General features: G+C 45.0%; 1 protein-coding gene across 1 annotated transcript in view; it reads right to left on the reverse strand.

The window, feature by feature from the left end:
• Positions 1-576: 576 nt before the first annotated feature.
• ndp (norrin cystine knot growth factor NDP) overlaps positions 577-13,894 on the reverse strand; it is a 21,342-nt gene continuing 8,024 nt past the window's right edge. The window contains exons 2-3 of the mRNA XM_036958690.1: positions 8,976-9,537; positions 577-3,126 (exon numbers count right to left, since the gene is read on the reverse strand). Coding sequence (XP_036814585.1) covers positions 2,902-3,126; positions 8,976-9,179 — 429 coding nt within the window. The 5' untranslated portion in view covers positions 9,180-9,537 and the 3' untranslated portion in view covers positions 577-2,901. The remainder of the gene's footprint in view (positions 3,127-8,975; positions 9,538-13,894) is intronic.

The raw sequence follows: 13,894 nt of genomic DNA on the forward strand, positions 1-13,894 counted from the left end.
ACAACCCAACCCTGCAGCGACTGGCCAAATGGATCCTGTTGTGTCTTGGACCATCTAGAAAGTCATAATCCAATTACAAACATATGGCTATGAATGATCATTTCCTTTGTATGATTTTTATTGAGCCTTGAATGGTTATGATTATCACCGTTGTGAGGAAAATGATTTGAAGAGTTATGAAAATACCATATGTGCCTTGTTGTCTCCACCTGGAAACATTCCAACCCAAGAATTCCCGGAGGGGCTAAAATGAATTCTATATTTGACGATGACACGTGAGCGTGTTGTTTCTGTTATTAGAACTGTAGCGCTGTGTGTGAATGTGTGTGTGTGTGTATGTGTGTGTGTGATCATGGGTGCTTGCATTGCCAAACAGCTCATTCATATGCCACTTTTAGGGCAGCCATAAGAACATTGTTAGCGTCAGTGTGACAAGCATTATGTTGCTCCTCTGTCTTGCTGTCAATTCAATCCCCACATAATTATACCCCCAGGCTCACGGCATGGAACTGTGTGCGTGTGCTGATGAAGGAGACACACGGAGAGGAGACAACCAGTGAGGGACAGATCAATCTCTAGAAACAAAGGAAGAGTGTTTTATTATGTTCATGTGTGAAGCAGCCAGTTGTGCTGTCAGCGGAGAGCTGCATTAAAAAATCCTCAGACCAGTAAATCGTATGATTTCATAGGGGAGGGTACAGTTTGAGGCCATAGCAAAGAACAAAGGCATTTCAGAGGAGTGAGTGTGAGTGAGTGTGAGTGAGTGTGTGTGTGTGTGTGTGTGCGCCTTGTGTGTTTGTGTCCATTCCACTCTATTCCAAAATGTAACCCTCCCCCATACCTTAACCTGCTAGATACAATAGTCGACTCCTGATAAATGCAATGGTTTGGGACTGTCTTAAATGCACTAAAGAGGAACATGCGCATATCCAGAGTAAGGCAAAATGATGTTTTTGAACTGTGACTGGTGAGCAGCACAAGCCGTACCAGTTCCCTTTCTCAAAGTATCTAACCCCTTGTATTGAAATGGCATCATTAGTAAAGTAGTACTACTTACTGAGAGCAAAACCTGTCAGTAATCATGAACTCTGGCATGATAATAATATGAATAGTTTCAACATCAACAGCAACCATATTGTCGGTTGCACAGAGTATTTAACATAAGCATTGACAGACCCTTTCCCTTTAGAGAGCATATGCTACTCCACAAAATGGCTTCGCATCAACAGAATATCCCTCCGGATACTCCACTCTGCTGCCTCTCTGCTGCCGGTCATTTTGTAAGAGTCTATCCTCTGAGAGTCATGTTTTACACAGATAGATGAAAGGCTGGGTTTGAGTGTGCTAAATGTTTATGGTCTGCCTAGGAGACGGGGCTCCGGTGCAGTTAAAAACAGTTAATACACATACAGCATATATTGTAGGATACATGGCCTGTTCTGTCCCATGCTGCTTTTAAAGGCCCAGTGCAGTCCAAAATGTAGTTTTCCCTGTGTTTCATATCATATTGTACAACAGCTGTTGAAACTAACACTGTAGAAGTGTGAAAAAAGGTTATCAGTGTTATTTCCTGAAAAAATAAAATACAATCTACAATCTATCAGCGTTTTTGCCTGGATAGGAGTTTGGGCTTTCCATGGTGACATCACCATGCAGTAAATTGTTTAATAGACCAACATCAAAGAAAGTTCCAAACCTCTCTGCCAATAACAGTTTCCCCCTCTCCACTCAGACCACCCTCAGACAGTCCTAGCAAAATTCTTGCTTGCGAAATAGTTTTTGCTAAAAAGCTATTTTTGATCATTTTAATGTAAATCTGTTACAGTAAGGTACTTAATTGTTAACCAAAAAATGATTTGATATTGATATGAAAATGGCTGATTTGGGCCTTTAATGACATTTGTTGTTGTATTGTTGGGAACTGGTAGGTTTTAATGACGTTGGCACCATATCTTTATTGATGCCTGTAATGATGGGTGACTGGTGAGAGTGTGTGTGTGTAGTAAGAGAGGGGATGTGTGTGTGGATGTGAGTGTGTGCTTATGTGTTGTTTTTGCCTGTAATGAGTGGTGAGAGGTTGGCTGAAACCCAAAAAGCAGTTAGTTGTTTATGGTCTAAATTTATGGGAGGGAATGGAGGGTTGCTTGGGATGCGGGGGAATCACATCTACCCCGGATGGATTAGCAGAAATTACTCTTTCAGGGAACCTTGAGGAACTGATTGTTCTGCTTGTTCTAGACACACAGAATTGGGGATCAGGGATCCTAATTGGTCATCGGTTGGGGACTGAGCCACTGGAAGAGGAATAGGAACCCAGGTCTCAGTCTTGCAGTTGGATCCAGACTGACAGGTAGGGAATTTAGGATTTAAAAAAAAGCAGTTTGACAAAGAGTCAAATTAAAGTTCTCATGACTGACTTCTCAGTCAGGCCTAGAAACACAAGTAGAACCATGAAATTGTACATGGGGTTCCTCAATGGTTCTTAAATCCCCCTCCCCTCCCCAATATCCCTTTTCCTAAAGTCCAGGGCTCCTCTCCTTGTACATTTATGGTCAGATAGCAGTTGGGGCACTGGAGTCGTTATCGCCAACAGCCATGATGGTTCTATATGTGTCCATGGGTTGGGCCTAGACTCACAGGTTTTAGAGTTCCATAGGGTACTAAGGGTTCCACTACTTGCAGATGACGGCCAGCGGAGATGTTAGGGCATTTGAATCATCATACAGGGACAAAAACACTGTCCTGTTCCATTGGTCAGGTCTAGGGTTCTACAAAGGTGTGGGTTCTTCAAGTTCTCGAGTTCTAAGATTCCACTCCTTACAGCTGCAGACTCACAGGGGTAGAAACTCTCAAAGAGCCGGTTCTAGCGTTTCTAGAGTTCTAAAATGTTATTTTCTCTGCTCAGCTGCACTCCTCACAGTTGCAGGCAAGGATGTAGCGGTAGGTGGCGGTGATGCGTGTCCCTCCGGCACAGCGGAGCCTCACAGCCTTCAGCTTGGAGGTGTGGGGCCTGCAGCAGGAACAGGTGCTCTTAAAGGGCTGCTTCAACACTGAACTGAAGGAGATGAGAGGGTCGGAGCGGGACGTGTGGCTGCAGTGGCCCTCACACCGAGCCAGCAAAACCATCTGGATAGGAGGAGAGGAGAGGGGAGGAGGAGAGGAAAGGGGAAGATAGTAGGAGTGAGGGGAGAGGGGAGAAAACATACACTTAAAGGGAGTTTAGAAAACAATAAAGTTATGTTATCCTGTTCAAGGAGCTGATGTCTATATACTATAGTTTGTGTCACAGTCAGGCTTTGTATTCTCTACTGTAATCTACAGCCTGTAGTATAACTCCCAGTCTGTGGCCTTGTGCCTGCTGTGATAGGAGTCAGGCTGGAAAGCTCAGGGTTAGTCACACGCACATGCACATGCACATGCACGCGCACACACACACACACACACACACACACACACCACACGCACGTACGTAAATCACATGAGTAACCTCGCCTGAGACTACCTGAGCTCTCAGCAGGCTAACAGCAGTGACACAAACACACAGTATCATAGCCCTAATGAGTGATCTTGTTAATTACTAATGATTCAGGACTCCATCCTTTCCGTGTGTTTGTCTGTCAGAAGAACACCACGCTGCAGAACATGGCTGACCCTTTTCTTTGTGTTCTAATGATCCTCATCTAGAGGTGATGGCCACTTTCCATTGCACACACACACACACACACACACACACACACACACACACACACACATGCACACCCTCTGATGCCTCAACAGTGAATCTCACTCAAACACCAGTACGTACACACACACAAACACACATACACACACACACACACACACACACACACACCCTCTGATGCCTCAACAGTGAATCTCACTCAAACACCAGTATGTACACACACACAAACACACATACACACACACACACACACACACACACACACCCTCTGATGCCTCAACAGTGAATCTCACTCAAACACCAGTACGTACACACACACAAACACACATACACACACACACACACATTGCTGTCGTGTCCGCAAGTGGACTCCTGTGTCATGTTCCCTGTCAGCTGCCTCGTGTCGCCACCGATGTCACCGTCTCTTACAATAGCTCATCTGGGGCCAGGGGATATGGATATCTTTCTGTCTCTCGTTCTCTCTCTCTGTTTCTCTCTCTCTGTCTTTCTCTCCCTCTGGATTTAGCCTGTCTGTGGATAGGGGATATGACACACACACACTTGCCGGCGACGACTGCAAGGGAGTTAGCAGCCACTTTAGGAAGGTGTCCTCATTACAATAGCTGAGGACTAGACAGTGAGCTTTAGGGTTTTAGGTATTTTCACAGAGAGAGGTTGGAAGCCTTTGTGTGTGTTTGGAGGGGGGAGAAGAGGGGAGAATGGGCAGAGGAGGATGGAGATTCAGAAGACCATGGTAAGTTTACAGCTGGGCTGCAGATCAAGGCTCCTTCCCCTTGCAAAAACCTTCCAACTTCCCAGTCAAACTTACTTAGGCACTGTTGCATACTGTGCATTCGGAAAGTATTCAGACCCCTTCCTATTTTCATTTTTGTATTAACATTTTTGTCCTCATCAATCTACACACAATACCCTATAATAACAAAGCAAAAACAGGTTTTTAGAAATGTTTGCAAATTTATTTAAAAAAATAAAAAAACAGAAATACCTTATTTACAAAAGTATTCAGACCCTTCGCTATGAGACTCGAAATTGAGCTCAGGAGCATCCTGTTTCCATTGATCATCCTTGAGATGTTTCTACAACTTGATCGGAGTCCACCTGTGGTAAATTGAATTGATTGGACATGATTTGGAAAGGCACACGCCTGTCTATATAAGGTCCCACAGTTGACAGTGCATGTTAGAGCAAAAACCAAGTCATGAGGTCAAAGGAATTGTCCGTAGACTTCCGAGACAGGATTGTTTTGCTGCACAGATCTAGGAAAGGGTACCCAAACATTTCTGCAGCATTGAAGGTCCCCAAGAACACAGTGTCCTCCATCATTCTTAAATGGAAGAAGTTTGGAACCACAAGACTCTTCCTAAAACTGGCTGCCCGGCCAAACTGAGCAATCGTGGGAGAAGGGCCTTGGTCAGGGAGGTGACCAAGAACCTGATGGTCACTCTGAGAGAGCTCCAGAGTTCCTCTGTGGAGATGGGAGTCTAGTCAGGATCGAGGGAAAGATGAACGGAGCAAAGTAGAGAGAGATCCTTGATGAAAACCTGCTCCAGAGCGCTCAGGACCTCAGACAACGACCCTAAGCACACAGCCAAGACAACACAGAAGAGGCTTCGGAACAAGTCTCTGAATGTCCTTGAGTGGCCCAGCCAGAGCCCGGACTTGAACCCGATTGAACATCTCTGAAGAAAACTGTGCAGCGACGCTCCCCATCCAACCTGACAAAACTTGAGAGGATCTGCAGAGAAGAATGGGAGAAACTCGTTGTAGCGTCCTACCCAAGAAGACTCGAGGCTGTAACCGCTGCCAAAAGGTGCTTCAACAAAGTACTGAGTGAAGTGTCTGAATACTTATATAAATGTGATATTTCCTTTTTTTTATTTTGAATACATTTGCAAAAAAATTCAAAAAACCTGGTTTTGCTTTGTCATTATGGTGTATTGTGTGTATTGTGTGTACATTGACTGAACCCCCCCCCCCCATTTTAATCCATTTCAGAATAAGGCTGTAACGTAACACGTGTAAAAAGTCAAGGGGTCTGAATACTTTCCGAATGCACTGTAGATGTGGGACAGAGAGAGGTCCTCCTCCACAAACAGTCCCCTAGGAACCCCTGTGTCACCCAGCCCTAAGCCCAACAAGGGATCACTTACGCTCATTAACAGCAGGAACTGTCACTATCACTCACTCCTCACTCCTCACTACAGATCCTCAGTGTCAAACCATGGACTGCATGTTGTATAGTCCACATGCCTTATACCTCAGAAAGGGAGCAGAAAACTCCATCATATGTTACTCAGCACCTGTTTGCCACACTCTTTTTCTCGCTTCTCTCTGTCTCCCTTACTCATTTTCTCTTTCCCTCTCCACCCCTCTTCTTTCTATCTTTCTATTCTTTGTTTCTATTAGACCTCTCTCTCTCACCTCTCTATTTGTCACTGTCTCCGTATCTCTCTTTCTGTCTCTCTCTCCCTTCTCTCTGTCTCTATCTCTCCCCCTCTCTCTTTATCTCTGCCTTCCCCCTTCACCCTCTCAATTTCAATTCAATTCAAAGGGATTTACTGGCGTGGGAAACGTATGTTTACATTGTCAAAGCAAGTGAAATAGACAAAAGTTAAATAACCAATCAGAAAGTAAACATTACACAAAAATGTTTCAAAAGAATAGAGACATTTCAAATGTTATGAGCTTGTCAATGACCTTGACACCTTGAAAAGCTCATTTCCTGATGATGGCTCGCCACTCTTCGTACTTGGCAATTTCCACCTCCCGACTTCAGCCTTCAATTCATTTCTAACCAACTCTCTCTTTCCCCACCTTTCCCCTTTTGACTTCACCCTTTCCCGGTTCTCTCCCACCCACAAGGCAGGCAATACTCTTGACCTCATCATTACCAGAGGCTGTCCGCCTACTAATCTCACTGCAACCCCCCTCCAGGTCTCTGATCACTACTTTGTTTCCTTTTATGTCTCCATTTCCTCCAACCCTAACCACTCAGCCTCTACCCAGAGGGTCAAGTGCCATCGCAATCTTTGCTCTCTCTCTCCTACACTACTCTCTCCTCTTCTATCCTATCATCTCTCACTTCTGCTAAATCTTTCTCCCTCCTGTCTCCTGATTCTGTCTCTTCAACCCTACTCTCCTTCATTTTCACATCCTATGACTTGCGCTGTCTCATTTCTTCCTGGAAAGCTCGGCCCTCCCATCCTGCTCCGTGGCTGAGTGTCTAAGCTAAAATGGAGGAAAACTAAACTTCCGGAGGACCTAACATCCTTCCACTCCCTCCTCTCTACCTTCTCTTCCTTTGTATCCCCTGCTAAAGCCAATTTCTATCAGTTACTCTCATAACTGGTATCCCCAGGGCTCGGTTCTAGGCCCTCTCCTCTTCTCTCTATACACCAAGTCACTCGGCTCTGTCATATTGGTTTCTCTTATCATTGTTATGCAGATGACACTCAACTACTTTTCTCATTCCCCCTTCTGACACCCAGATGCCGACACGTATCTCTGCGTGACAGCTCAGCTTGGATGTCGGCCCAGACCTTACAGTTATAGGGGGCATGAGGTTATATGATTTCCTGCTGTGGCCACCCTTTCCCTCCGTAGCCACCCTTTCCTGCTGTGGCCACCCTTTCCCTCTGTGGCCACCCTTTCCTGCTGTGGCCACCCCTTCCCTCTGTAGCCACCCTTTCCTGTTGTAGCCACCCTTTCCTGCTGTAGCCACCCTTTCCTGCTGTAGCCACCCTTTCCTGCTTTGGCCACCCTTTCCTGCTGTGGCCACCCTTTCCCTCCGTAGCCACCCTTTCCTGCTGTGGCCACCCCTTCCCTCTGTAGCCACCCTTTCCTGCTGTAGCCACCCTTTCCTGCTGTAGCCACCCTTTCCTGCTGTTGCCACCCTTTCCTGCTTTGGCCACCCTTTCCTGCTGTGGCCACCCTTCCCTCTGTGGCCACCCTTTCCCTCCGTAGCCACCCTTTCCTGCTGTGGCCACCCCTTCCCTCTGTAGCCACCCTTTCCTGCTGTAGCCACCCTTTCCTGCTGTAGCCACCCTTTCCTGCTTTGGCCACCCTTTCCTGCTGTGGCCACCCTTTCCTGCTGTGGCCACCCTTTCCTGCTGTGGCCACCCTTTCCCTCTGTAGCCACCCTTTCCTGCTGTGCCCCCCCCTGCCCCTGCCTGGTCTGGTCTAGGTGAGTCATGCTTCTATTGTGTGTGAGGTGTTTGATGTGGGCCACACTGCAGACATTTGCTACTCTCTCTGTGGGGGCTCATTTTCATTTTGGCCTAGATGAGACTGTACTTATTGAACAGACTGCATTTATCTACCTCTGCCAGGGGTCACTGAGAGAGAGAGAGAGAGAGAGAGAGAGAGAGAGAGAGAGAGAGAGAGAGAGAGAGAGAGAGAGAGAGAGAGAGAGAGAGAGAGAGAGAGAGAGAGAGAGAGAGAGAGAGAGAGAGAGAGAGAGAGAGAGAGAGAGAGAGAGAGAGAGAGAGAGAGAGAGAGAGAGAGAGAGAGAGAGAGAGAGAGAGAGAGAGAGAGAGAGAGAGAGAGAGAGAGAGAGAGAGAGAGCGAGAGAGCTATTTGCACATCGTTACAACACTGTAGATAGACATAATATGACATTTGAAATGTCTTTATTCTTTTTTGAACTTCTGTTACTTTAGTTTATTATCCACTTGCTTTGGCAATGTTAACATATGTTTCCCATGCCAATAAAGCTCTTAAATTGAAATTGAATTGAATTGAGAGATTTAGATAAATACATAGACAGTGAACAATAAATGAGAGAGAGAGAGAGAGAGGGAAATACCCACTCGTTAGAGAGAGCAGACAGACTTTTGGCTGTGTTTTCCCTGTCTGTAGTCCCAGGGGTCTGGTTTGGAGGTTTGAAGCAGATTTCTGTTCTGATATTTATCATGTAAAACATCCTGTAAAACCTCTGGACTGGCGCTGTTATCTAAAACAGCTTGTTAGCAGGAACACTGGGGATGAATGACAGGATTGGCTTACAGTGTGTGTGTGTGTGTGTGTGTGTGTGTGTGTGTGTGTGTGTGTGTGCGTGTGCGTGTGCGTGTGCGTGCGCGTGCGTGTGCGTGCGGGTGTGCGGGTGTGTGTGTGTGTGTGTGTGTGTGTGTGTGCGCCCACACGTATGTTTTGACTTACAGGGAGATCTGACCTCCTTTATCATTATGTATCTGCTCGTGTATCCTTGTCTGTGTATGAGAGAGCGTGTGTGTGCACATGCTAGTGTGTTTGTGTGCACATTCGGCCAGCTTACCTTGGAGTTACACTTGTAGATGGGGTGTGTGATGGTCTCTACGAAGTGATGCCTCATACAGCGGTCTGGGTCTGTGTCTCCCAGGTGTGTGCTGTGTCCGTTCTCTGCCTTACTGCTGCTGGCATGCACTACCACCAATAGGGGGCAGAAAACCAGCAACAGCACCAGCCCTGAGGAGGGAGAGAGGGGGGCTGAGGGGCGCATACTGGGGCCAGGGAGTGCTGGGGTGGGTGGGACAGGAGTTAGGGAGTAGTGGGGTAAAGTCCAAGAGGCACGGAGGAACTTTAGAGGTGACACAAAGAGGGAGAAAGAGGGACACCCTCTGTCTTTCTCTCTGTTCACTGATTTTTTTTGTTCTGTTTGTCCGTTTGTCTCTCTTCTCGCTGGGACTTTTCTTTCTTTTCTTCTTCTCCTGTTCTCTTTACTGACGTGAAAAAGTGAGGCTGTCCCTTGTCCTAATGTCTCTAATGGAATTGGCGTGGAGCTCCTAGCCCAATGTGCTGCTGCAGTCTGGTCTGTGGGTCCTCACACCGGACCATATCGCCTGTCTGTGTGTCTGGATCTGGGGATGGAGGGAAATAATAAAGGGAGGGTAGATGGGTCAACTCTATTGTTTAAAGCACCTTACATATTTCACCTCTAATCGAGGAGTGATTTAGACCTGGGACACCAGGTGAGTGGAATCCCTGACTGATCAGTGGTATGAATCAATCTATTAACTGAGGAGAGAGAAAATCATAAGAGCTCTGAACCTTGAGTTACGGTATAAATATGCCCACGTTGCATATTGAGCACGTTGCTCCTCATAGACTATGCAGGGGATGTTTCCGAACATATGTGATTTGGTTCATACAAATGTTACAGTAGCTATCTGTTTTGCTGTGGGATATGGTTGGATCTGAATTCATTTCACAGCTATTTGTGTTTTCAGATCCTTTCTAGTCTTTGAAGAAATTCCGCTCCCACAGACCTTGTCTGGTACAACTCATATTGCTTCGTTTTTGTTGTTGATGTAATATTGCCCGTTGTAATATGGCATTTCCACTAAGCATCTGACATTACAGCCTTATTCTAAAATTGATTCAACTGTTTTTTTCCTCATCAATTTTCACACAATACCCCATAATGACAAAGGAAAAACAGGTTTTTATTAATTGTTGCTAATTTATAAAAAATAAAAATAAATACTGGAAAAAGGGAAGGGGTCTGAATACTTTCCGAATGCACTGTGTGTGTGTGTGTGTGTGTGTGTGTCTGTGTGTATATTAGAGCCAGTTTCATCATAATGCTTGATGTTTTTTTGCGACTGCAAAATCTATATGCAAATATATATATATATAAACACTACTGGTCAAAAGTTTTAGAACACCTACTCATTCAAGGGTTTTTCTTTATTTTTACTATTAATAGTGAAGACATCAAAACTATGAAATAACACACATGGAATCACAAAGTAACCAAAGAAGTGTTCATGATGGAATGGAATGCATTTTAATTAACAGGTGTGCCTTCTTAAAAATTAATTTGAGGAATTTCTTTCAACTTAATGCTTTTGAGTCAATCAGTGTTGTGACAAGGTAGGGGTGGTATACAGAAGATAGCCCTATTTGGTAAAATACCATGTCTATATTATTTCAAGAACAGCTCAAATAAGCAAAGAGTCCATCATTATTCAAGATATAAAGGTCAGTCAATACAGAACATTTCAATACATTTTAAAGTTTCTTCAAGTGCAGTCGCAAAAACCATCAAGCGCTATGATGAAACTGGCTCTCATGAGGACATGATTCCATATGTGTTATTTCATCGTTTTGATGTCTTCACTATTATTTTACAATGTAGAAAATAGTCAAAAATAAAGAAAAACCCTTGAGTGGGTGTGTCCAAACGTCTGACTGGTTTGTGTGGCCTTTTAATATGGGATGTTGTTTATGTGATTGCTGCAAAAAGATTTGCCTCTTGAGGATGTTAAAGTTTTCTGAATCAGAATTGGATGATGATGATGAGGATGATGACGACTACGATAATAGCTATGATAACTATGACAATAATGTTAACTATGATAACCATGACAACTATGACAACGATGACAGTGATTACACCAGTTGCTATGCCAGCCAGGTATGTGTGATATTAAAATAACTGTGATAAACAACTGTGAAGGCTGGCTGTCTGAGAGGTAGAGCCAGGCTGCCAGTGCTCCCCTCAGTAAGAACAGATTGTGATGTCTGCTGTGCTGTATAAACCATGTAGCAGCACATGTTACTGGCCAGCTAAACATCTTAGGGAGTATTTATTTTAACAGGACAACTGATACTTCTATTCCTAACAGGAGGAATTCTAAAGTTTTTAATGATTCCCTCTAGAAAGAAAAACACTGGGATGGAGGAATGGAGGAATGGAAGGAGGGATGGAAGGAGGGATGGAAGGTTTTAATTGAACTTAATGCATTCTGGGATTTTGGTACAAATGAGGAAACCCTGGCAGAGTTGTTTAGAAACAAAGAAGAATGCTAAAGAGGGACTTTTGGCATAATACAGGGTATTGTTTTGTTATAAATTATAATTTCCTCTTTTGGAGCATGCCAAACCCTACTCTGGAGTTCTGTTACTGAGAGAGTCTCAGGGAAGTGAGCCACGGCCCGCACGCACGCACACCCACCCACCCACGCACGCACACACACACACACACACACACACACACACACACACACACACACACACACACACACACACACACACACACACACACACACACACACACACACACACACACACACACACACACACACACAAACACCCCACCTCAACATGCACCACTCCCATCCCCAACACACACCACCCCTGCCTCTCACGAAGCCTATTAGCAAAGCTGCCCCAGCCAATGGAACTGGCCAACACTCTCAACACCAATGCCTTTGTCTGGAGAACCATAAAAAGCAACGTATCTCGGGGTAAGAAAATAAAAACATGAATACAAATGAAAATATGTAGCATCTCTGGCGGTGGCTTTGCGGTCATGAGAGAATTTGTTTTAACGAGAAGTCATTCCTGGTGGGGAGGAAAGGGTCTGGCTAGAGGCTGTTTGTGCTTGTATTGGGTTAACTCTCTGTGTAATAAAACAACTGAGTCCTCAGTGTGTGTGTATTGGGTTAACTCTCTGTGTAATAAAACAACTGAGTCCTCAGTGTGTGTGTATTGGGTTAACTCTCTGTGTAATAAAATAACTGAGTCCTCAGTGTGTGTGTATTGGGTTAACTCTCTGTGTAATAAAACAACTGAGTCCTCAGTGTGTGTGTATTGGGTTAACTCTCTGTGTAATAAAATAACTGAGTCCTCAGTGTGTGTGTATTGGGTTAACTCTCTGTGTAATAAAATAACTGAGTCCTCAGTGTGTGTGTATTGGGTTAACTCTCTGTGTAATAAAATAACTGAGTCCTCAGTGTGTGTGTATTGGGTTAACTCTCTGTGTAATAAAATAACTGAGTCCTCAGTGTGTGTGTATTGGGTTAACTCTCTGTGTAATAAAACAACTGAGTCCTCAGTGTGTGTGTATTGGGTTAACTCTCTGTGTAATAAAACAACTGAGTCCTCAGTGTGTGTGTATTGGGTTAACTCTGTGTAATAAAATGACTGAGTCCTCAGTGTGTGTGTATTGGGTTAACTCTCTGTGTAATAAAATAACTGAGTCCTCAGTGTGTGTGTATTGGGTTAACTCTCTGTGTAATAAAATAACTGAGTCCTCAGTGTGTGTGTATTGGGTTAACTCTCTGTGTAATAAAATAACTGAGTCCTCAGTGTGTGTGTATTGGGTTAACTCTCTGTGTAATAAAACAACTGAGTCCTCAGTGTGTGTGTGTCTGTGTGTGTGTGTCTGCATTGGTAGTCAACCCATGCATCACACACCCACGTGCTCCTGGCTATAGGACCCCCTCTGTCATGCACAGCACACACACACCAACACACACACATGCATGAATGCTTGCAGGCATAAACACACACACACACACACACACACACACACACACACACACACAGTCAGTGAAGCTGACACAGGATCTGGCAACAACACAGATGCCTGTGACGGGTCCTCTGTCGCCAACATCATATCCTCACTGACGTATTGGCACACACACGATAAAACACACTCGGACGGACGGACGGGACAGACACCTGGACGGACAGACAGGCAGTGAGGACAGACAGACAGGCAGTGAGGACAGACAGACACAGACATTAGCCGTGTCAGGAAGCGTCCCCACCCTGTACCTTGGTTCACCTGCCCCACGCTTCCTGCTGATCTGTTCAGCAGCTCCTGGCCCACCACCGCTAAAGGCTAATAGACATAACATGACCTGATACTATATACACAACCACACACACACACACACACACACACACACACACACACACACACACACACACACACACACCTTGTTTATGCTGGACTGCCATCCTCATTTTGTCCCCGTTCAGTTCACATTGGGTCAACCCTCAGTATTTTTATGTCTGAATGTCTCTCCCTTTCTCACTCTCTTCTTCTCTTTCCACTGCTTTCCTACTTTGCTGTCCCCTGTACCCCTGTACCCCTGTACCCTTTGACAGAAATGCAGCTAAACAAAACATCCCTCATATAGCGTTGGGTGTCATTGCCTGTTAGCTGCCAATACTCCTCTCCGTAGACAAAACTCATTCACCAGCAATAAACAGGCAACCTCACGCACCGTAATTGACATTGACAAGCCTCTTAGATCCCACTTAGTCTATCTGTGATTGCCAGTCTTATGAGCTTAGTGATCTAGTGACATCAACACATTGTCTCGCAGGGCAGCTAGCGCAGCTAAGACTGGGGGCTTCCAGAACAATATCAGGAGAATGAAGGGCAGGTGTGTGTGTCTATGTGTGTGTGCACATGCACTT

The sequence above is a fragment of the Oncorhynchus mykiss genome, chromosome 22 (assembly GCF_013265735.2).
Source record: "Oncorhynchus mykiss isolate Arlee chromosome 22, USDA_OmykA_1.1, whole genome shotgun sequence".
Lineage (NCBI taxonomy): Eukaryota > Metazoa > Chordata > Actinopteri > Salmoniformes > Salmonidae > Oncorhynchus > Oncorhynchus mykiss.